Source organism: Dunckerocampus dactyliophorus, chromosome 2, assembly GCF_027744805.1.
Source record: "Dunckerocampus dactyliophorus isolate RoL2022-P2 chromosome 2, RoL_Ddac_1.1, whole genome shotgun sequence".
NCBI lineage: Eukaryota > Metazoa > Chordata > Actinopteri > Syngnathiformes > Syngnathidae > Dunckerocampus > Dunckerocampus dactyliophorus.
Window position 1 is genome coordinate 23,830,409 of NC_072820.1, and position 24,667 is coordinate 23,855,075.

At 40.1% G+C, this 24,667-nt stretch overlaps 2 protein-coding genes across 5 annotated transcripts in view; one reads left to right on the plus strand and one right to left on the minus strand.

Moving 5' to 3' along the window:
- pappa2 (pappalysin 2) overlaps nucleotides 1-11,232 on the minus strand; it is a 79,414-nt gene extending 68,182 nt beyond the window's left edge. For all 4 annotated transcript variants that reach the window (XM_054769084.1, XM_054769086.1, XM_054769083.1 and 1 more), the window contains exons 1-2: nucleotides 9,958-11,232; nucleotides 1,361-1,593 (exon numbers count right to left, since the gene is read on the minus strand). In XM_054769084.1, the coding sequence (XP_054625059.1) occupies nucleotides 1,361-1,593; nucleotides 9,958-10,693 (969 nt within the window). In that variant the 5' untranslated portion in view covers nucleotides 10,694-11,232. The remainder of the gene's footprint in view (nucleotides 1-1,360; nucleotides 1,594-9,957) is intronic.
- Nucleotides 11,233-22,204: 10,972 nt separating this feature from the next.
- cop1 (COP1 E3 ubiquitin ligase) overlaps nucleotides 22,205-24,667 on the plus strand; it is a 29,869-nt gene continuing 27,406 nt past the window's right edge. The window contains exons 1-2 of the mRNA XM_054767960.1: nucleotides 22,205-22,915; nucleotides 23,556-23,615. Of these exons, the coding sequence (XP_054623935.1) occupies nucleotides 22,563-22,915; nucleotides 23,556-23,615 (413 nt within the window). The 5' untranslated portion in view covers nucleotides 22,205-22,562. The remainder of the gene's footprint in view (nucleotides 22,916-23,555; nucleotides 23,616-24,667) is intronic.

A 24,667-nucleotide genomic window follows, 5' to 3' on the forward strand; every position in this document is an offset into this window, starting at 1 on the left:
TGGTAAACTCTTTGCTGCACTTGTGTTAATATAATACTAAATTGCCAGTACTGTTAATAAAGGTTTTATGACAACAACCGTTTGATCATACTAAGTCAGCCATCATCAAATGGCAGTGATGGCCCTTTACAGACCAGTGACCAATTAATGGGAATTAAAATACCAACATATAATTATGCTCGTGGACAGATCGCAGGGCAGTTTGCGAGCGTAATTACTTCAGTTATTACACTTACGTCACTCAAAAATGAGCCAATGAAGTAGTTTGTTACTTTCTGAGTGAATGAGAGAACCGTGGCTTGCTCAAAAGTAAGAAAAGTTGACAGAGAAAACCGAACATTTAAAAGTGAATGGACAAACAATATGTGTTCATTCTTCCAGAATCCAGTGCCAAACCGCTGTGTCTCCTATGCGCTGAAACTCTAGTACTGGTCAGAAGTGCAAATTTGAAGCAACAACATTACAAAACACACATAATTCGAGGGGAAGTATCCACCCAAGTCTGATGTGTGAGCACGGAAAAAAAGTCAGACCTCACAGTTGCTCGGCGTTATTTTCTCTCTCTTCGCGTCACTGTACGCTGTGGCCAGCTGTCAGTTGGTGCATCACCCATTTCACCTGTTTCACAGTGTTTACTGCTGGGATGGTGAAAGTAAACATGTCTCTGAAACAAGTGATGCCGACATTCCTTTTAAGACAAACCAAAAGGGATGCCAAATTATGAGGTGGAATACATACAATACACTTAGCTGACAATATTAATAATAACATTCATCATTTAATGTTATGTTATGTAGGGGCTTCACTGGTAATATGACGTTTGCTGATTAACTGCACACAGCGTTACTAGCTGATTCTTGCTAGCCTGTTCTGAGTGTAATACCATTGTTACCGTTGTTACAGGCCAGACAATTACAAGTCTGCACCATTTTTTAGATATTTTCTTTTGTGACAATACCACTCTAGCCTAGCTTTCACTTTAACTCAATTGCATTGTAGCGGTTGTCATCCACGCATGTAAACACTATGAAACACATAGGCAGGCGGCAGGTGATACGAAGGGAGAAAATATATCGCAGAGCGATTGTGAGGTCTGACTTTTTTGCGGTTTTGTGATGCTCTTATGAACGCATATAGTTTAAAATGCTTTATTTAAGTGACCGCACCAACTACTTTCTTCAACACCAAATGCCGACCAGAACTCAGCTCACAGGACGAAGTGGGGGAAAAGTCGCTGTTGATGCACTAAATTGCTGATGGGGATGTCATACAACTGAATGTCAAAAAATCCCAGCTATCCCTTTAACAGTGCTGTTAAAGGCAAAGATATAAATGTTTATCATGTTGTAAAAGCACACACCTTAGCTCCATCAACATAGAGGGTCATGTTATGACTGTTGTAAGTAGCAATCAGGTGAGTCCAAGTATTGGCTCTGTACTGCTGGTGGCTGAAGACAGTGGTGGGTTTCAAGGCTCGGTCAGTGCGAAGCGTGAAGTAGAACCGTGCGTCCTTGGTGCCGAAAGAGTCCATAGTGCGAATACCTACTGACCATCCCTTCTCACTCAGAGAATGGGAGCAGTTGTCATACACACCTAAAGCACAGAGAGCACAAACATACCATTGTGTCAAGCAAATGTTGGAAAAGATACATCGCAACATCGATGGAAAGAAGCTGAAGAAATAGAATGGATAAATATAATGTAGATACACATTTTCCAAATATTTCCGGTTATGTATGCACAAGAGAGGCGCCTTGGCAGAGAGAATAGACAGAGCCGCAGAGAAGACAACAGAGGTATTTTCCATGTGCTCTTGCAACAGACAGACATCTGCTGCACAGATGTCAAACTGTGGGACAACAAGAGGTCAGGGAACCCCTTCCCTCTCCGCAAAGCTGTCTGCGGGCGTGTGTGAAAGGGAGGAAAAACAAAATGCAAAAACATCCTCAAGAAGATGAGTAACTTCGACTATTTCGATCCTTTTGTAAAAAGTAGTGGTGAAAGCTGCACGGGAGTGTGGCTTCACAAAAATCAAAAGCAGAAATACACTACAAATCAAATGTTGTTTTCGTGCTCGCCAGTTTTTGTATGGTTCCTTTTTCCACAAAAATTTTTGCAAAAATGTACAACTACCATCTTGGTTTTTGTACAATATTGCACATACGAAACTAGTTCATCTGCCCTTTCCTGTATCATTCCGCTAAATGAAATGCCCAGACAAAGCATCCTATTCATTACACATAGGAGACTCACTGTCCTTGCATTTTTTTTATTGAGTGCAACTGCTAACCATGGGGTCAAAGAAAGTTACGAGTGCCAGCAATTTGATGAACAAGGATGTACGGGAAGTCCGCATCAACAATAAGTTCCATCCATTCCTCATTTCTAATTATTTAGTATTGTTTTTTCAGTGCAATACTATATTCTCTAGGGGTGAAACGATTCCTTTTTATAACAACTAGATTCGTATCACAATTCGTGGTTGCCGATATGATTCAAGGATGATATTGGTTCATTTAGAGCAATACGATCCGAAATGATTCAGTAACTTTAAATCGATTCTGTAACTTTTTAGCCAAAAATTCAACCAGTGTGACTGTGAAATAAATACCTGGATAACGGACCGTGCAGGTGACGTTCCCTAGATTCCCACTGTTTTTTGTAAAGGAATCAGTTATAAATGATTAGTAATGCTGACATGCTTAAGAATAAATTACCAATGAATGCAAAAAATTAGTTAAAAATATAATACAAAATCAGGATGAACAGAGGGTGGTAGAGCTTGCTATGATGAATTATTTACTTTAAATAGTGCAATCCAAACGTGCACTTTGCACCCAATGAGGGACATAATACAATTTCCTCAGCAAGTGAATGTGGTATGGTATCTTCAATTAAGTGTTGAAACTTTCTCGCCTGTACAGCCGATGGAAGTAGGGGCCTTTTTTTGGACTGATAATCCTCCTGATCAGAGCAGCTATTTGAAGGAACGGTGCAGCAACTAGAAAGAATACACTGACGGACATTTTGCAGTAACATGTGTTAGGAATGTTTCAAAATTTTGAAATATGTAAAATCAAGTCTGTGATTAATTCTGTCTGATAAAACATGACTTGAACTTTAATTTGATACCTCATTCCCTCCTCTACCCCATGAATTAAAGAAGTTCAAGCAAATTTCATACCAGAAAATAGTGCCTTTGGTTCCCATTGATTCGACATTGAGTCAAGACAAATTGATGCAAACTGATGCACGGACCTTGGCAAGTACAACCGTACTCCAAAATATATCATAACTTAGACTGTAACATTTGTTTTAAAAGTCAACAGAGTAGCCATACATTTTTTTTGGTAATCAAATAGTCCAGGGAAGAAAATCAAGTGTAATAATGCAGCTGCAGCATGCTGTATTCATTTCCACGCCACACTACTAATTGCATGTACGGAGTACTTCCGGGCCAAAATTAACATATTTCACAGCATCAGATTTGAAGGAAATTTCTTCTGTAGACAGATATTAAAGTAAAATTATATCCTACATACCTCTTATCTTGTCTTGAAGTGCCAATCCATGAGTTGAGAAAGGCTTAAAGTTGGACTTAACTTTTCTGTATGCGAATGAAAATACACTCGATCATATGAAAAAATTGCAGACTCTCCTCATTAAGCGCACACGCACAGTGTTAGATTTTTGCATCACTAAAATACAGGAATTGTCTTTGTAACAGTCCTACTTATGTGTTTTGACCTGGACACGTCACATTGGATGATGACATCACTAAGCATCACTGCTACTGGACCGTACCATCCAGAGGCGTACAAAACATCCCGATTTTGTATGTTGTCCCCATAAATGTCACTGAAAAGGAGTTTCAATTAAGGCCAGATAATTAAATATGAATACTGAATCAAGTGAATGAACTGACCAAAAGAAGAAGTGAATCAACTGTATTTCACAGGTCAACTACAACTCCCATGACCACCACATACCCGGAAGACAATGATGTCACCGACAGGTAGACTGAAACATTTAATGTCTTTATCATTAAAAGTGCTAAAAAAAAAAGCACATCCATGTAAAGCCAGCCATGTTAAATCTAATGCTTATGTAGCTGAATTGTAGGAATATAAATCGATATATCGATGCAGTGAATGAATCCTTACACCCATACTATTATCGATAATATGTATATAGATTTTTTAAATTGCAGTCGACCCACACCACTTCCCGCTTTAACTTTTGTTGCTTCACCCTATCGCGATTGACTATGACCTATTATTGGTCAGAAATATACATATTTATGCACATTTTACATGTTTTTGGCCTAAATTAAATATTTACAAGTATAAAAATGGATAAATGAACTAAAATACAAATATAAAGCATTCACAAGACATACTGTACTCACACACTCAAAGGCAAAGGCCTGGGCACACGTATCTAATGTAACATTATCATCATCACTGAACAGGTTGCAGTATTTCCACAGGTTAGTGGTTGTGTGTATAAACTGTGCGTGTGTGGGTGTGTGTGTGTGTGTGTGGGTGTGTGTGTGTAATTATAATGTACTATAATGTACAAGTACATAAGTATTTATTAAATATACGCATGTAGTAAGTATATCAAATTAAACAAACCGTAGGCTAGGTGTGCGTGTGTGTGAGTCTATATTATGTCTTATTTATGTCTTAAATGTCTTATTTAGTTTTATTATGTCTACTATATTAGGTAATAGAAGTGTAAATGTGACTATAGGGGTATTATTCCATGTCTAGAGGGCTCTATTAATGTTAAAAACATATTTAGAAGTTCGTAAACAGGTTTTCTAGGTTCTAACTGTGAAAATATTCCATTTATAAATAAGGAATCCTACTTTGCAGAAATTCACTTATCACGGCGGGGTCTCACCGTGACAACCAAGGGACAGCTAATTGGATTTATATTATTTCCTGTGGGAAAAACTGCCTCAATTCACCATTCTAATAAGTGGTTGCGCACCCTTAGCAGCAACAACTACAATCAAGCGTTTGCGATAACTTCCAATGAGTCTCCGACAGCACTGTGGAGGAATTTTGGCCCACTCATCTTTTCAGAACTGTTGTAATTCAGCCACACTGAGCATGCCACATGAACCGCCTTTTTAAGGTCATGCCACAGCATCTCAATAAGATTCAGGTCAGGAATTAGACTAGACCAATGCAAAGTATTCATTTTGTTTTTCTTGAGCCATTCAGAGGTGGACTTGCTGGTGTGTTTTGGATCATTGTCCTGCTTCCCAAGTTCGTTCAGCTTGAGGTCTCAAACAGATGGCCGGACATTCTCCTTCAGGATATTTTGGTAGACAGCAGAAATCATTGTTCCATTTATCACAGCAAGTCTTGTAGGTAATGAAGCAGCAAAACAGCACCAGACCATCACACTACCACCACCATATTTTTTATTGTTGGAATGATGTTCTTTTTCTGAAATGTGGCGTTACTTTTAAGCCAGTTGTAATGGGACACACACCGTCCAAAAAATTTAACCTTTTTCACATCAGACCACAGAGGATTTTCCCAAAGGTCTTGGGGATCATCAAGATTTTTCTGGCAAAATTGAAACGAGTCTTAATGTTCTTTCTGTTGAGCAGTGGTTTTCGTCTTGGAACACTGCCAGGCAGTCAGTTTTTTTCCAGTGTCCTTCTTATGGTGGAGTCATGAACACTGAACTTAACTGAGGCAAGTGAGGCCTGCAGTTCGTTGGATGTTGTGGGGTCTTGTGTGACTTATTGGATGAGTCGTCGTCGTGCTCTTGGGGTAATTTTGGTTGGCCAACCACTCCTGCGAAGGTTCACCACTATTCCATGTTTTCTCCATTTGTGGATAATGGCTTTCACTGTGATTCGCTTCAGTCCCAAAGCTTTTGAAATGGCTTTATAACCTTTTCCAGACTCATAGATCTCAATTAATTTCTCAATTAAATTATGTTTTAACAGGGGGACAATCACTTTATCACACATTTTTTTTCTCCCTTAATAATAAAAAGTTTCATTTAAAAACTGCATTTTGTGTTCAGTTGTGTTGTCATTGACTGTTCAGTTATGTTGTCATTGACTAATATTTAAGTTTGTTTGATGATCTGAAACATTTAAGTGTAACAAAAAAATAACAAAGCAAACACATTTTCACACCACTGTAAATATGCTAGCAAATGGCAGCTCCATTTTCTCTGTAAAAAGCCTCCGGCTGTTAAACAGCTTTGTTTGCTGCACGGTCTACAGTGGAGTGCTTGGCATGGCAACCAGCATACCAGGGGTCACAACTTGTTGTTTGTGAAATATCTGTTGATATTCTGCATATAGTACAGTGACCAAATGCCCTGTTTTCCCAGGACATGTCTGTTTGCACATCCAGTCCTGGCCATCCTGTTTTTTTCAGTTTTTTTCATTGTTTTCCATTGGGCCATTAAATTGACTGGCATTTGGGCACTCTACAGCACTGTGTGGGCGGCTTTTTGAATTAGTATTGCCAAAAAGCGAAAGAAAAAGTAAAACAATTGCAGGGAGTTAATCCTTTGATGCTTGCCCAGTTGAATTCTCGTTAAACTGGGGACATCATGCACAATGGCAGTTCAAATTCTGAAGTTCTTGTGACTTTACAGGGCAGTTTTTGGTGAAAATATTAGTTAAGTTCCAAAAATGAAAATGCGTTTGACCTCAAGTTCCTGTATCGTTCTTTTTTTGGAATCATTTTAGTGCCGGTTTTACAACGTTCTCCCTTTGGAATTTGTGTCTTTGGGTATAGATAGTATTTTGTAATAAAACGATGTTCTATCCATACAAAGGAGGCATACTACAATGTATTGAGTATAAACGTTATGGGGTGGGTTATGAGCAAATCAAGCGTTCCTTTTCTCTTAAACTCACTTGTAAACAAACATGGCATAGATCAAGTGGGATTTCATCACTATTTCAGGGGAAGACATTTTGAGAGCAAGAATAATTGGGGTGAAACAAAAAACGTTTTGAGTGAGCAATTTATTGCAAACAAGCATTCAAGTGAAATAGGCTGTTCATCAGCTGATCAAAAGACCATAGCTCAAAATGACCAGAACCCCCTCTGAAACAGAAATAAAATGTTCAGAAAAGGCTTCAGTAATGAGTAGCTGCACCATTCTTGTAAATCACCTCAAAAATTGTTTTGGGCATGCTTGATGTCAGTGTTTCCAGATGTTGTTGCTCCAGGTGATGAAGATGGCTTCAAAGGTTTTGGTATCCACTGTCTAGAACTGATGTCTATTTTTGTAAACTTCCCTTGCCATCCATCTGCAAATGTTCTCAATTTTATTTAGATCAGGAGAACACAAAGGACAGTTCAAAAGAGTGAGCTTATTCCTCTGGAAGAAGTCTTTTGACAAGCCAGCATTGTGAACTGCAGCATTGTCCTGTTGAAAAACCCAGTCATTACCACACAGATGAGGGCCTTCAGTCATGAGGGATTCCCCTGCAACATCACAATATAGCCATCTACTGTTTGACGCCCCTGCACAACCTCAAGCTTCATTGTTCCATTAAAGGAAAAAGCACCCCAGATCATGATGGCGCACCCTCCACTGTGCCATGTGGAAAACATCTCAGGTGGGATCTCCTTCTCATGCCAGTAACGTTGAAAGCAATCAGGACCGTCAAGGTTACATTTTTTTCTCATCAGAGAATAAAACTTTCTTCCACCTTTCAATGTCCCATATTTGGTTTTCTTGTGCAAATTCCAAACGGGCAATTTTGTGGCTATCACAAAAGAAGACTCAGGCACAAGTGAGACCTGCCTGGACTCCGTAAGTTATGTTTGTTTAATTTCATGTTCTCAGCACAGTTTTGGGTGTAAATGTTAGCATGCTGGCTTGCTATTGTGGAATGAATGAAAGCCTCACTATCCACCCCTTCGCATTTGTTTGTACGGCAGCAAACTAGTTTCATTGTAAACCTATAGTCATGTAAGAAGAAACATTTATTGTGCAACTGTGTTCTGGTTTGATATGTTCTTACAGTATCTTTCTGTCAGAAAACAATTGGGTTGACATGGGTCATCCTCCTCCCCCCGCTACGAGCTCCCCACAAACTCTAAGCCTGCAATGTTCAATCTTTATGTTAAAATGTTTTGCATGTTGCACCTTCATTTTTAAATTTGTGCACCTTTAGGTTTATATGTTTGCCTGTAAATAATGTGCAGTGTCAAGGATGAGTGAGTTGTGTGTTTTGATTAAAAAATGGTCAACGCTTGAAATTTCTTGTTATTTGCTGATCTGAGGCGTAACCCCATGACAATAATGACAAGGCTCCCCAGGACAATGGAAAATGGAACTGGTTATCGGAGTCAGGTCACAGGCAACATGGTTCCACCCCGTTTTAACTTAATCCAGCACCAACACCAAAGTTCACTACAGTGGAAAACAGGTATTACTGCGTCCAACCTCAGTAGCAATGGCGCACTGCAAAAGGCCTTGCCTATGCAGGGCAACAATCCGACCAAGTTCAAAAAGAGAAAGCTTTTTAGCCTTTGCCATCAAGAGATCATGACAGTGTGAATAACAGACAGAAAATGACACTGAATCCACATTTTTCCCAGGATTTTGGCTTTTAAAGGCCATGGTCTTTAACTTTTGATGTAGCTTATTTCACTTTAATGCTCATTTGCAATAAATTACTTACTCCATTTTTTTTGTCTCACTCCCATTTCTTCTGTTTGCATTTAGAAGCTCTGCTTAGAACCTCCATAAGTTCCAACAGTGAAAATGTGAATTATTGGAATTTTTCAACTAGTCTGAAAATTTTGATCAAGAGTGTATTTAGTACACATGATCATGTTGAAGCCTCCTGCAGTGATTGCAAAAGGTTATTCCTTCTCCAATAACTTCACAAAATGTCAGCAAACTACATTATGCACCATGTTTTTCTCACATGTTTTCATTGGATGCCTGTGGTCAGTGTGTCGTTTACTACCGCAGGAACATTGTTTTTGGTTTGAGCTCAAAATATTTGCTTTCTCAAGGTCAATCTTTTTTTGTAAATATGCTGAAAGTGGAGACTAAAACAACAGCCTGCTAAAAGTAAGCATGTATACACTTACCACACACTTTATTAGGCCACTTGTAGATGGTAATATGCCATCACGTCTGGATTAGCCTTGAAAAATAGACTTACTAATGCAGAATAATAATAATATGAATGAATAATAATAATAATAAATAAAATATAACATACAAATAATTATATCTATTATAAATTCATTCTATATATTTCTATATATCCTATAATCAATAAAATAAATACCGGTAATAATAACAACAATAGAAACATTTCCACAGAAACTTTGAATGGGCCTGTCTGTTTCTTGCCTCTGGCTTGGTGTTTGTTGTGTCCTTGCAGGTTGTTAGTATGTTATATACACGGTATCGCCTGAAGGGTGGGTTCCTAATTAAGTGGTCGTTTTCAACTTTGTTCCTCAAGGACGTCACCACTGTTGCAAACAATGTTACCAAAAAAAGAGAGACAAAAAAGCAATCACTCGTACTAGTTGTCATACTTGTATACAGAAATTTGTACTAATAATATGCTTTTTCACCTATATCACAAAGCTGAGATGCAGTTTTTTTCTTGAAATATATGCAGTATAACTTCTTAGCATATGTAAATTCTTAGCACATGTTTGGACACCCCATCTTAGCATATTTTGTTATATGTATTTATATATATTTTTTGTAATTATAACTTCTATATTTATATTATATATATATGTGTATGTATATATAATAAGATATTATTTTTGTATTTCAATTCAAATGTGACAAATATCAAAGTGGCCCTCACACTCTTCAATCGTTCTATTTCTGTTTAAAGTTACAAATGACGTATTTGGATGAATGGAAGTGAGTGAAGGAAGAAAAGCGCCGGTGTGGATGGTGTTTCGTGTCTTGACTCACCGGCAATGACTGCGGGGTTACTCTGCCCACCTTCTGGATGGACCCACAGCTCCAGGCTGAACTTAGCCCTCGGCAGCTCCACCTGCACACTCGTCTTGAGCCTAATCTTCTCTTGGCGGCCGCTGAAGTGCAGGACCGTCATCCAGGAGGGGGGCACCCTCGGCACGGGTTTACCCCACCAAGACGTGCTGTCGGCACCCCGGCTTGTGGTGGGACCCCCATCTTCCACCTCCCTGGAGAAGTCCTCCTCCAGGCCACTGGAAGAAGGATGTTCTCCATGGTTGTGAGAAAGAACCTGTGCTCCACTAGAATGATTGTGTCTGCGGGTGGACGTGGAGTTGTCCTGGTCTTCATGAGTCACATGGACGCTTCGGGCAAACCTGGAGGCGGGAAATAAATCAGACGTTCTCTGTTTTCCTAGCAAGTCTTCTGAAGCACCCCGAGATACCGTCTTGAATATGCAACCCCCGTCGCACCCAGCAGGAGCGCTGAAGGAGGTGTGGAGCTTTCTCCGACTCATTGTCGGAATGGCCACTGGGTGTTGCTGTAGAGCCGGAAAGGGTGAGCTGAAGTGCCGGGGGAACCTCCAAGACAGCGAGCAGGGTTCACCTGCTTGGCGGGAAAGCTCACTGTCTGCACGGCCCGCCAAGGCGCGTTTGTACCGACTCAGTGCACCACACTTGAGCAGCATTGTGTTGGAAAAAACCAAGATAGCCAGCAGGCTCACCGATAACATCTTTTTTTATATGTGTAACAGATAAAAATATTAAAAATATATATTAAAAAATGTCTTAATTATAGCTTCTGACTTTTCCCCTTGGTGTAATTTTCAATGATACAAACATAAAAATATCCAAACATTTTCTCATTAAATTGAATAAAATCAGTTTCACTGATGTCCATTCATGTTTACTTGTTGGGGGGAAAAATACTTTTTCATTTGTTGTCACAAGGAGTCAACTTGACGAAGAAGTTTGTTGTTTGTTTGTTGCAAATAGTGATTTCCTTCTTTCAGTGTTATTTAGTGCTGACTAATGAATCGATTGGCGTACAGATCATACTAGCCTAGTGAGCACAAAATGTCCAATTGTCTTTTTTTACCTGACCTTTGTGATGTTTAAGGCATCCCTTTTCCAAAATCCGACAGCAAGGTGAACCTTATGAATGGAAAAAAAATGCGAAATGATGCAAAGTGTGAATCAAAAGTCCGTTTAGCCTATTCAAGTCCTTTTAAGTCCATTCAAGTCCTTTCATGTCCATGCGTCTTGTCCTGTTGCTTGTGCAGCTTCTCCACGGTCCATGCAGTCCTGATGTCTTCCTTCATCTCTCTCTCTTTCACTGGGGAGTCCCAGTCCTGACATCATTGCTGCTAAAGAGGCCGTCCTACCTTTGCCTCATCATGTTCTTTTACAAGGACATCCTCCACGCTCTCCTGCCAGCAGTGCATTCCCCTGACATCTGCAGGGAAGACGCAAGTGCTCATAAAGTCTATTTGTCTCTTTTTATCAATTTGACTTCAACCTACGTTCAGGGCACTTTCCGTCATTATTTGCTTACTGTGTTTGTATTCTATTTCGCTTTTATGAATTGCTTGCTGACTACAATTCACAATTAGTATATATAATATACGAGTTGTCCCCGCGTTGGCAAAAATGCACATATTGTACAATGAAAAGGATTAATTAAATTTTTAATTTTAATTTATCTTTAATTTATATTTTATTATTTTTAATGTAATTTATTAATTGTAATATATTTTTATATTATGGATATAGTATGTAAAATATTTAGTTTTAATTACTTTTCAAATAATTATTTCATGTATTATTTATTTATTGTTAATTAATTAAATTCAAATTTTGTATAAGGTATAATATATGCGTATATTATATGTCCAGACTTTAGAGACACCCTGTGTATATAATATACAGAGAGAACATATAAATTCCATTCCATTTTCTTCCACTTATCTGGGTCCGGGTCGCGGGGGCAACAGTCTCTGTAGGGAAGCTCAGATTTCTCGGTCCCGACCCACTTCTTCCAGCTGCGCTGGGAGGACACCAAGGCATTCCCAGGCCGTCTGTGAGACATAATCCTTCCAGCATGTCCTAAGTCTGCCCCGGGGCCTTCGACCAGCTGGGCATGCCCGTAACACCTTACCAGAGAGGTGTCCAGGAAACATCCGGACTAGATGCCTGAGCCACCTCAACTGGATCCTCTCAATTTGAAAGAGCAGCGGCTCTACTCTAAGCCCCTCCCGGATGGCAGACTTCTTCACCCATCTCTTAGGGTGAATCCAGCCACCCTACGGAGGAAACTCATTTCGGCTGCTTGTATCCACAACATCCTTTTTCGACCATAGGTGAGGGTGAGAACATAGATTGACCGGTAAATTGAGAGCTTTGCCTTCTGGCTCAGCTCTCTCTTCACCGCATTACTGCAGACACTGCACCGATCCGCCTGACGACCTCGCGCGCCAACCTTCCCTCACTCATGAACAAGAAGCCAAGATACTTGAACTCCATCACCTGGGGCAAGACCTCGCTCCCAACACGGAAGGTGCAATCCACCCTTTTCTGACTGAGAACCATGGCCTCAGATTTGGAGGTGCTGCGTCTCACCCCAGAAGCTTCACACTCAATTGCAAACCGCCCCAGTAAACGCTGAAGGTCAGGACCATATCGTCTGCGAATTGCATAGACGAGATCCTAAGACCCTCAAACTGGACCCCCTTGATGCCTTGGCTTACTGCTGGCAGTGCGAACCAGACTTATGCTCTGTCTGTACAAGGACTGAATGACACGTAGTAGTGCGCCATCAATCCCGTACTTCCGTACCACCCCTCACAGGACAGCGTGAGGGACAAGGTCGAATGCCTTTTCCAAGTCCACAAAGTACATGTGTATACTACTGTGTATACTCTTATGTATCCTCCAGTACCCTTGCAAGGGTGTAGAGCTGGTCCAGTGTTCCGCAACCACATTGTACCTCCTGAAGCTGAGTTTGACAGTTGTGCCCTTCTCTCCCGCACTCTGCAATAAACTTTCTCAGGGAGGCTGAGGAGTGTGATCTCCCTATAGTTACAAAACACCCTCCGGTCACCCTTTTTAAAAAGGGGGACCGCCACCCTGGTTCGCCAATCCAGGCATACTATACCCCACTTCCACACAATGTTGAAGAGACGTGTCGACCAAGACAACCCACAAAATCCAGAGCCTTGAGGAACTCAGGGCTAAACTGGTCCACCCCCGGAGCTTTGCCACTGTGGAGTGTTTTTGTCTACCTCAGATACCTCAGCCACGGTGATGGATCTGTCCACGCTTGTGTCCTCAGACTCTGCTTCCTCGATGGAAGGTATGTCAGTGGGATTGAGAAGGGCCTCAAAGTATTTTTTCCACCGCTCGACTATATCGTCAGTCGCAGGCCCCACTCCCCACTGTAAACAGTGTGGACCGGGCACTGCTTCTCCCTTCTGAGACGTTGAATGGTTTGCCAGAACCTCATCGAGGCCGACCAAAAATCGTGCTCCATGGCCTCACCGAACTCCTCCCAGAGTTTTTGCCTCAACAACTGCCGCTGTTTTTGACTTTGACAAACTATTGATCACAAAAAAAGATGCATCGAGATGCATCGATAATTGTTTTATCATCTTATCGCAGGAATCAAAATTGCACCGAATCATGAGGTGGCCAAAGATTGCCACCCCTAGTGCCAAGTCTGTCTGGCATCGTCCCCCGCCATCTAATCCAACTCATCACAAGGTGGTGATCAGTTAACAGAAGTGACCCACTCGTTGACTTCAACACAGAGGCACCGGCTAATAATCAGCCCACACCAGCTTGTCGCCTTTCCCCTGCGACAACTCCAGAGTAGAACAAGGTCCAGCCCTTCTTAAGGAGCTAGGTTCCAGAACCCAAACTTTGGGTTTAAGGTGAGTCCAATTATGTCTAGTCGGAATGTCTCAACCTCTCGCAAAAACTCCAGCTCCTTTCCCATCAGAGAAGTGACATTCCATGTCCCAAGAATTTGTTTTGGCCGCCAAAGAGGTCACCCAGGCACCCGCCCTCGACTGCCACCTAATACGCACTGCATCATAACCGAAGACCAGGTCACCCAGGTGCCGGCCCTCGACCGCCAATTATTATGCACTGCATTGTATGTACCCTTATGCTTGTCCCTGCAGGTGGTGGGTTTACGGGGGCGAAGATCCCGTGTGGCTTCTTTGGGTTGGGCCACACGGGTGAAAGCCAGACCACCAGGTGCTTGCCTGTGAGCCCCTCCCCGGGGACTGTCTCCAGGGTGATGCCACGTCCATGTCCGGGCGAGGTGTTGTCCCTCATTTCAGTGTTTCTTATAGGGTCTTCTTACTCTTTGTCTGGCCTGTCACCTCGGACCTTGGGAGACTCTACCAGGGGCAAATAGCCCCGGACAACATACAGTAGCTCCTGGGACATCCCTCCACCACATAAGGTGGTGAGATAATAATATATAAATAAATATTTTCTTTTTAATGTAATTTAATAATTATAATATGCAGTATTATATACAAACAATTATATAATATTTACAGCATATAATATAAAAAGTTTAGTTTCAAATTTAGCTGTAATAAATAATTATTTAATTGATTATGTCTTTATTAAATTTGACTTTTTGTCAGTAATTTATTAATTTAATCATTTTATTCATATTATTATACAGTGGAACCTCGGTTTTCATACGCCCCGTTTTTTTTTTATAGGATTTAGTTTTCAACAAAGTTTATTGTGAAAAATATGTCAGGATTTTGTACACTGTCTCAGTTATCATACGGCTCAAGAGTGCGCCGAACAAAGCAGCCACGTGTTGGTAAAGAACGGATAGTTGTACTTTTAGAGTTGGGACACTAAAGGCAGATTCTGCCCATGTCTGTTGTCAAGTCTGTTACAAAAGGATTGTAAAATAAATGTTCCTAGTTTGTTTGGTTTGTTTCTTTTGGTTTAGTTTATTTGAACATGAAGGTTACAATGGAATACATCTCATGAATCATTCTTTGATTCATGAGAATCATGATTCTTTGGTTGCAGGGGGAACGGTTTAAGGGAGACACGGGACAGATAGTGACTTAATGATATACCTGCTGCTGAAGTTTACAGTATTGAAATGAACAAGTTTACCGCTCTAAGAGTCCACTCTTTAAAGTTAACTGACTATCGCCATCTCCAAACAAGAATCTCCCATAAAAGTAAAAGTGACATTAAATGTTCATTTATCCATTTCATTACTCATTTACTGTATATATATTTTTCTTTGTTTTCTGCATATTATTTTCTGTAAAATGTGTTTTGTGTTAATATTTTTGTGTATCTGGAATAGATGGATTGGATTTGCATTATTTCTTATGATAAAAATGTATTAGTTTTTTTTTGTCCAACCTTTTGGAACAGGTTAATAACATTATAATAGATTTTGTATGTATTATTATTTTTAATGTTTACAATTATTTTATCATAATTTTTTATCATTAAATTATTATATTATAAATTATAATAATTACAATTATTTATTATTTATAAATTTAAAAAAAAACTCATAGTAATTAAAATAATTCTCCAAAAATGGCAACTTTTTTTTTGTTTTTGTTTATTTCTCATAACATTACAACATTTTGCTTTAATTTTCTTTTATATTTCAACTCTATATACTAAATTGACATTCTTTGTTTATCATAATATTAGTTTCTTCTCATGAAAATTGTTTTCTTGTTAGAATACAACTTTTTTCTCTTAATATTTAGGTTTTATTCTTGTAAAATTAAAGCTGTTTTTTCCATTTCTGTTGTTGTTTTTAAAATTTTCCAACTAATTCAACTTTCTTCTTGTAATTTTTCCTCTCGCAATTATGACTTAATTCCCATAATATTTTGCCTTTATTCTTGTAGTATTATAACTTTTTCCATAACCTGATTTTCCTTCTAAAATTACTTCTGATTTTTTCATTTGCTGTTTTTTTAGTTTTCTTGTTAAACTATATTTTTAGAATATGCTGCAGGCCAATAAAAAAACAGCTGCAAATGGCCCTCAGGCCTCACTTTAGACACCCCTGGTGTATGTATGGATATTATATGTGTACATTATATGTCCAAACTCTAGGGGCACCCTGTATTTGTTTAGTGTAAGCGCTCATACTTTTAAACTTTCCACATGTAAGTATTTGAATTAAAAAACAAGTCCTACCAGGTGGCAAGAATTGTTACTGTTCACCTTCTCGCTCTCTTTCACACACACACACACAAACACACACACACACACACACACACACACACATTAATGTTTGCATAATTTCTCTCCCTTGTCTTTCTTTTTGTCCTCCTACTGTATCTATCCTTCATTCTCTGGCCCCCTCACTGCTACCACACAAACATCTGTCTTGCACATGAAAACTCTTTTTATGTGCAAGGCAAAACACACATGCAGACATGGTGAATGCAATGACTCATAGAATAGATTATTGCAATCCACTCCAGACTTGACTCTTGAGTCGTACTGAAATATCACTGAATTCCATATGAACCACCTTAAACCATATAAAACCTTGCTTATTTAATAACTGTCAGAATGTTCTAGAGGAAAACACTTTTAGTATGTGATTTGATGACTCCTGGATGAATCCTGGTGTGTGGAAACAGTTTTTTTAACACCAAAACTTTATTTTGGTATTCACAAATGAATGAAAATAAACTGAAAATCATACGTGTGTATTTAGTTAGTGAGTGGCTGACATAGCAGCTACAGTCTCCAAGCTAGACATAATTAGTGCCCTCACTAAACAACACTGCTGTCTAAAATACCACATTTCTCAATCCACACAGGTATCATATCATTATAGTTGCACATTACTTACAGACACAGTCTTGAACACACACACACAGTATTAGAAAGTATTCTGTAAAAAAAAGCATCCAGTATGCTTTGTATCATTCAATTTGTGTGCCTAAAAGTGTCACAAGCTCAACTCAACTTATTGCGACCACTAGGTGTCACAAAAAAAACACCCACCACCCCACTTTAACTTAATAGGCAGCACATGTTCAGTTATATATTATATACAGCATACAACAGCATACATTATATACTGTATATATTTTGATATATAAATTGCACAGGACTATAAGTCGCAAGACCAGCCAAACCATGAAAACATTTTTACTTATACTCTGGAAAATATGGTATGTAATGCTGGATGCAGTTTAATGATTTTGCAAAGTACTGTGAATCATATAAAACAGGGATTTATCGTGGTTAATTGGTTCCACACCCGATCGTAATAAGTGGCTTTCCACAAAGTAGGATTGCTTATTTATAAATGGAATATTTTTGTAGTTAGATGATAGAAAACCTGTTTACCACCTTCTAAATATATTTTTAACATTATTAATGCCCTCCAGACATGAAATAACGCCCCTACAGTCACCTTTAGACCATCCATCCATCTTCTATGCCGCTTACCCTCACTAGGGTCGCGGGCATGCTGGAGCCTATCCCAGCTGACCCAGGCGGGGTACATCTTGGATTGGTCACCAGCCAATCGCAGGGCACATATAGACAAACAACCATTCACACTCACATTCATACCTATGGACAATTTAGAGTCACCAATTAACCTAACATGCATGTTTTTGGAATGTGGAAGGAAACATATACACATACACATATACTGTATATATGCATATATACATATCTATATACAGTATATCCTGTATAGTCAGTGCCACCAAAGCCTTCTCTGCTGGCATAAACACTACCAGAAGCACTATGATCTACATTTACAACTTGGCCGCATTGCTTCCTGTACTGTATGTGTATGTTAGATTTTTTTGTCAAATGAGATTTCAGCATCTGTGTGTTGCCATGTCAGTTGTATCTGCACAGGGCTTTCAGATTCAGTAGTGCTGGCTGATGTCACATAAACACTGTACAATCTTAGATTTGCCTCACAGGGCCAGCTAGCAGTCATTCAGTAACATCAGCATTTTTCCATCCTCTGATTGGTTGATGTGTGAAAGCCCATGTCGACTGTAACACTCAAACTTACCAGTGCGCTTGAACGCATCATATCACACATGGTCACTTAGGTCACTTACATACTCACTGAAGGTTTGTGTACAAAATGCACGGCCCGCCGCTAAGTGTTTGCCCCCTTCCTAATTTTTTATTTTTTTACATGTTTGTCACACTTAAATGTTTGAGATCATCAAACTAACGAGGGAAAGGCTTCTTGAGACGTCAGCTGTACTTCTGTGAAGAAAGAGCTTCGTCAGCGAACTAATAAGTGCTGGTAGCCTAGGCCTTAAATACAGTAAGAGTGGGCGGAATTGGTGTGCCAACACCCTCCTTCTATTGGTTCCTTACACTAAGCCTGGGTGGAGTAGTGGTATAATGCTCTCCGGCTATTAACACCTCCGATAAAAGGGAAATGTCGCTCCCTGAGTTGGGTATGAACGACTCTGATATTGGCTCGTTAGCATCTATTTTTCTGGCTCGGCCCTGGCTTCACCTCATTTGCAAGACTAAGAGCTGTGGGTTTTGGTCTCAGTAACCTGCTGAACACAGGGTCCAAATTAAACCTCAAACCACCATTCCGATTCAATGATGGGTTCTGTTGTTTGACAAAAATAGCTTCCTTTACTCCTCTTTCAAACCATCTGTTTTCTTTGGCCAAAATCTTTACATCGCTGTCCTGAAAAGAGTGATTGGTTGCTTTCAGGTGTAGATGTACTGCTGATTGAGGCCCACTAGAATTGTCCCTGCGATGTGGATAAAGCCTTTTTTGGAGCATTTGCTTAGTTTCCCCAATGTAGTGCTCTTTGCATTCCTCGTCTTTACAGTGGATGGAATAGACCACATTGCTCTGTTTTTGGTTTGGAGCCTTGTCTTTGGGATGTACTAATTTTTGTCTCAGGGTATTTACTGGTTTGAAAAAGGTAGGAATTTTGTGTTGCCATAAGATCCTCTGGAGTTTTTCGGAGACCCCAGCTACATAAGGGACTATCACTCCTCTCCTTTTTGCTTTTGGGTTTCTTTCCCTACTCTCTTCTCTTGACATTTGTTAAAAGCCCACCGCGGGTACCCACAGGTTGAGAGCGCTCTCTGGACATGTTGTGTCTCCTTTTTTCTTTCCCTCAGCACTGGTTGGTATTTGTGTTGGAGGGTCCTAATAACCCCTAGTTTATGTTGTAGTGGATGGTTTGATTCAAAAAGCAGGTATTGGTCAGTGTGTGTGGCCTTTCTAAAGACCTCTGTAAGTAGCTGTCTGTCCTCTCCTATAATTACCTTGCAGTCTAAGAAGGCTAGTTGGTTCTCTTTAGTGTCCTCGCGAGTAAATTTGATATTGGTGTCCACCGCATTGATGTGATCTGTGAAAGACTGAATTTCTTGTTTTTTGATTATGACAAAGGTGTCATCCACGTATCTAAACCAGTGCCTTGGTTTTGTCCCTGAGAAGGATGTGAGAGCCTGTTTCTCCATCTCTTCCATGTACAGATTCGCCACTATGGGTGAGACTGGTGAGCCCATAGCACAACCATGAATTTGTCTGTAAAATTTCCCTCTAAACTGAAAATATGTAGTGTTAAGGCAAATTTCCAATAATTGGCAGATGTGGTCAGCGCTAAGTTTTGTTCTCCGATGCAGAGTTGAGTTGACAGTGAAAGAACATCAACAAAATAATGCAAATACAGTGGATTCTCATTTTCCACAGGTATTACGTTCCGGCACCAACAGCAGATGTCAAGAAACTGTGAGTTTAGCAGACACCTTGGTTAGCATGTTGTTACACTCCTATTACCAACTATGTTCGACATAATAAGAATAAATAATGTACAATAAGACATAAATAAGACATAATACAAACTCTCACTTTAGCAATGGTAGAGTTATTTGTTCTTTTTTTACTTTCTGTTCTGTAGAGAACTTCCTGCAGTGGCTGTCGTCTCATAAGTGTAACATTACTGACACCCAGTGATCAGTTTAGAATACTACATATCATCAAAACGTCTGAATGCGTCCTCTGAATGCCTTATATTTGTATTTTACTTAATTTAGTTATTTTTATTCTTGAAAAAGCTTAATAAAAATATGTATAAAATATTTGCTTCATTATGCATATTTTTGGACTAATAATAGGTCATATTCAACCACAAATGTATTAATTCATGTATTTTTGATAACCGTGGTAGAGTGAAGCTGCAAAATTTGAAGTGCAACGTGGTGAGGGATGACTGTAATTATAAATTATTACCGTCGGTGAATGAGATGTGTCTTCTGCAGGAAAAAAACAGCCCATTTTCTGAGAAAAAAAATATAATAATGACAAATTTTTTAAACTAAAAATCTGTAAATTTTCAGGGACTGATTGTGTAATCGTGAATGTGTGTGGGGATAAACTGTATTCCCGTTTATGACATTTTTTTTTTTTTAGCCAAAGTCAATAGTTGCAACATAAGTAAAGAAAAGCCAAAACTACTACTGGCTCTCATTCAATCCTTCAAAGTCCTCCTGTATCCAAAAACGTATTACTTGATGTTATAATCAATATAACAATATAAATATAACAGCCCTACAGCTTATATTTGGACTTGTGGTCTTATTTCCCATATTAAGTGTGCCCACAATGGAACATACTGTATGAAGTTGTTCCACAAAGAAAAACATGGAGGGCTCTTACACGGGGAGGTCAAATGGAAAAGTAAGTAACGGCTGGATAAAGTATAAATACGTGTATAAATACATGTACAAATACATGAAAGCAGTCTGCAGGTGGATGCTTAATGGACAAGACAAGGTTTTTCTTGGCTGAGTCGTGGATGTAACTTACTGCATTGTTTATGTTGAGGTAAAATCTTTTTTTGAAGATAAAGAGCATGACATGTTATTTATCTAGTGGACTGAAAGGTTATACAAATACTTCTGACATAATATATTTGTATTATACAGTACCATGGTAAGGGGCCGCACGGTGGTCTAGTGGTTAGCATGTTGGCCACACGGTCACAGTCTGGAGAACAGGAAGACCTGGGTTCAATTCTCCCTACGGCATTTCTGTGTGGAGTTTGCATGTTCTCCCCGTGCATTTTCTCCAGGTACTCCGGTTTCCTCCCACATTCCAAAAACACGTTGCATGACTTTAAATTGTCCATAGGTATCAATGTGAGTGTGAATGTGCCTATATGTGCCCTGTCCAGGGTGTAACCCGCCTGTCGCCTGAAGTCAGCTGGGATAGGCTCCAGCACACGACCCTAATGACGAGAAGTGGCATCGAAATTGGATGGATGGAGTACCATTGTAAGGCTCTAAAGCTCTCTGAATATTCTGGATCTTCCGGTCCAACATCAGCATAAACGTCCTGTACGGCCTTCAAAATAAAAGAAGCAAGCCAGTTCAATAACACGGTTGCACCACAGTACTGTGGCTTCCTACTCTTCCCCCCTCATTTTCCTTATTTTTCTGGAACATTTCCGTTTTACGGGCCGCACGGTGGTCTAGTGGTTAGCACTTTGGCCAATACAGGAACAGCCTGGAGATCGGGAAGACCTGGGTTCGATTCTCCTCTGGGCATTTCTGTGTGGAGTTTGCATGTTCTCCCCGTGTGTGCGTGGGTTTTCTCCGGGTACTCCGGCTTCCTCCCACATTCCCAAAAACATGCAGGTGAGGTTAATTGGCGACTCTAAATTGTCCATAGGTGTGAATGGTTGTTTGTCTATATGTGCCCTGCGATTGGCTGGTGACCAGTCCAGGGTGTACCCCGCCTGTCGCCCGAAGTCAGCTGGGATAGGCTCCAGCATGCCCCCGTGACCCTAATGAGGAAGAAGCGGTATAGAAAATGGATGGATGGATTTCTGTTTTACAGTGGTATAGTGTGGCCTCCTTTTGATGCAGTGAAAACCCAGGTTAATGTTGCACGGATTTTGGAAGCATGATTAAAATAAGTTGTATAAAATCTAATAATCATAAGTTGTATAAAATCTAATAGCGCTAAATTGCGCAAGGGAGTCTGATTTGATGTAAACACACATTGATTGCCTTCCAAATTGCTGATAAAAGTTTATTTTTAAAAACCTGTTTATGTGAATTAATCATAGTTTTTATTGTTTTTTATGTAAAAGAACCTCATATGTTATTCTAAGTACCATTTAGAGCAAGCTATTAAATTATTTCAAATACTGTTGGTACTGCGCGTGATACTCCTAGCCACTAGAGGGCGGCCGGTAGCCAGCCAAGCGGACATGACGTACCTGCGCAAACAAGGAAACTTGAGCTAACCCTCTTTGTAGCTAAAAGCGGCTAGCCGGCTAACATCTGCACAACGCAGTTGCTGTTATTTGTGTGTTTCAATGCTGAGGTATTTCCTTTTCTTTTACACTTATTTCAAGTCGACTTCCGGGAACGAAGCGGCGAGCACCACCAACAAGTTGCTTGTAACAGTCTCAGTGATGTTCCAGTCTTGTCAGGATGTTAGCATCTGAAGCAGTCAGCTAACTAACCGGACAGCCTGCTCAAGTAGCCAACCTGTGATGATTTGATGAGGATTTGGGGAGATTTTTGGGAGTTTTCAGTGGGATTCGCATCATGTCTAATAACCGGTCCCAGCACATCTCTGGCGGTGCGAGTTCTGTGCCCAGCACAAGTAGCAGCAGCATCAGCGGCATAGGAGGCACCATGAGCCCTGGTGGTGGAAGCAACGGCGTCGCAAGCAATGGTAACAACTCTCCAAATGTTGTACCTTCCCGGACCCTGTCAGCGGCAGGAGACGGCGGCTTGCCGGTGCCGAACTTGGTCGCCATGTCGTCGTCCCGTGGTGGCTTCGCCTCACTCAGCAGACCCTCCGCGTCCTCCGGCAGCAGGAAGAAGTCCCTCCACCAAGCACCTCTCTACAACGGCCTGCTGAATTCATACGAGGACAAGAGCAACGATTTTGTCTGGTTCGTGTCTGACAATAACACACAACAGTGTTGTACACTTGTAGAGTCTAAAGATATCTCAATACTTTTAAGCGTCTTGAAAGAAGACTCCGTCTCATAGACCATGAATGTCCCACAGCTGATTTTTTTAAAATTGGCTCTCAGCATGTGATTTCATTATTAAGATATACAGTATTACAGTGGAATCCGCTTATGTTGACAACCAATCTATGTATACGAACTCATCAGGCCCCGATCCGTCGTGGTCTTCTTGTTAAGCTTGGATATTGTTTACATATTAAACCATGTCAACAAAATCCTTTCTCATCACGCCTGTTTCTCATGGCTAGTTTCTGCTATTTCGACAACCGCTTATGTCAGCCAGTCCAATAAGTGTTGACATAAATGGGTTCAACTGTATATCATTTCATTTTCCTGATGCAGCCATGCATTATTTAATTGCTCTGTGTCACACTGACACATATTTGTAAGAACTTTGGCTACCAAATCAATCAAAAATGAGTATTGCTTCCTTTACAAATGAGATTTCTGACTGCTTCTGTATTGAATCTCATTAGCTTCAGCAGATGTACCAAATGAACTGTCCAAAAAGAGTAGATGAATGAATGTTTGCATAACTGTTTGCGTTTACTTTTCCCAGCCCCATTTGCTTCGAAATGATAGAAGAGGCACACATGACCAAGTGTGGGCACAGTTTTTGGTAAGTGAGTCGTCCTATGTATTCCCACACTCACACGCAGCACACTTGGCTTGAAGGTAGTCGACTGTTCCCAGTTTCTTCTACAAATTATGACAAAAAGTGGTTTAATCAGTAGTTGTTTTGATGTTCAGTGCCTCTCAAGAAGTATTGGAACATTGAGGCAATTCCTTTATTATTGCTGGAGACTGAAAGTCTTTGCAGGGTTCTTATGTAAGTATGGAAAAGTAGGGAATTTGTTTTAATAAATTTCCAGGTCTGGAAAAGCTAATATGTTTGTGTGAGAGCACATAGTGGGCGGGGCATCCTGGAAAACATTTGGGAAGATTGACAAGTTGAATGGCCGGCCCTCTGATCTTCTCCTCCAAGCCTTTATATGAGCTACATTGCCTAACTATGGTCTCCTGGAAATTATATGGTGACATAATGGCATACAACTACAGAATAATGAAAACAAACCATTAATTCCATCATTTATTTACATGATACTATGGCTGCAACTAGCCATTACTTTCTTAGTCGATCCATCTGAAGCTTGTTTCGGTTAGTAATCGGTTAGGCCCTAGACAGATCAAATTAACAAGAACCAAACACAAACAGTTAGTGGTTTAGTCCACAACATGTCAGAAAAGAGGCAAAAATTTCCATTACTGTTTTCCAAAGTCAAAGCTGACGTGTGTGAATATGTTGTTTTACCTAAAGGGGACCTATTATACAAATTCTTGGGCTGTTGTATTGAGTTCTCGAATTCTATAGAATAGCTACACACGATAACCCACTCAGAAAGCTTTGTAGATCTTCCAGACTCTGCGCCTCTTCCTGCAGTGTTCCCTGCCTCCTGCCCGAATGGTCTGTGTAAAAAAACTCCAAGGCACTCTCTTATACTGTTCCAATGCCTGTATTATTTTATTGCATGCCTTAATGGACATCAACCAACCCCAACGCGTTTCAGCCATCCGGCCTTCATTAGGAGGGTAAACAAAACCTGGTCTGTGTAATTTAGTCCGCCCCCGGCCCTCCTCCAGGTATGCCTCCCACCGAGCCCACTCTGCTGT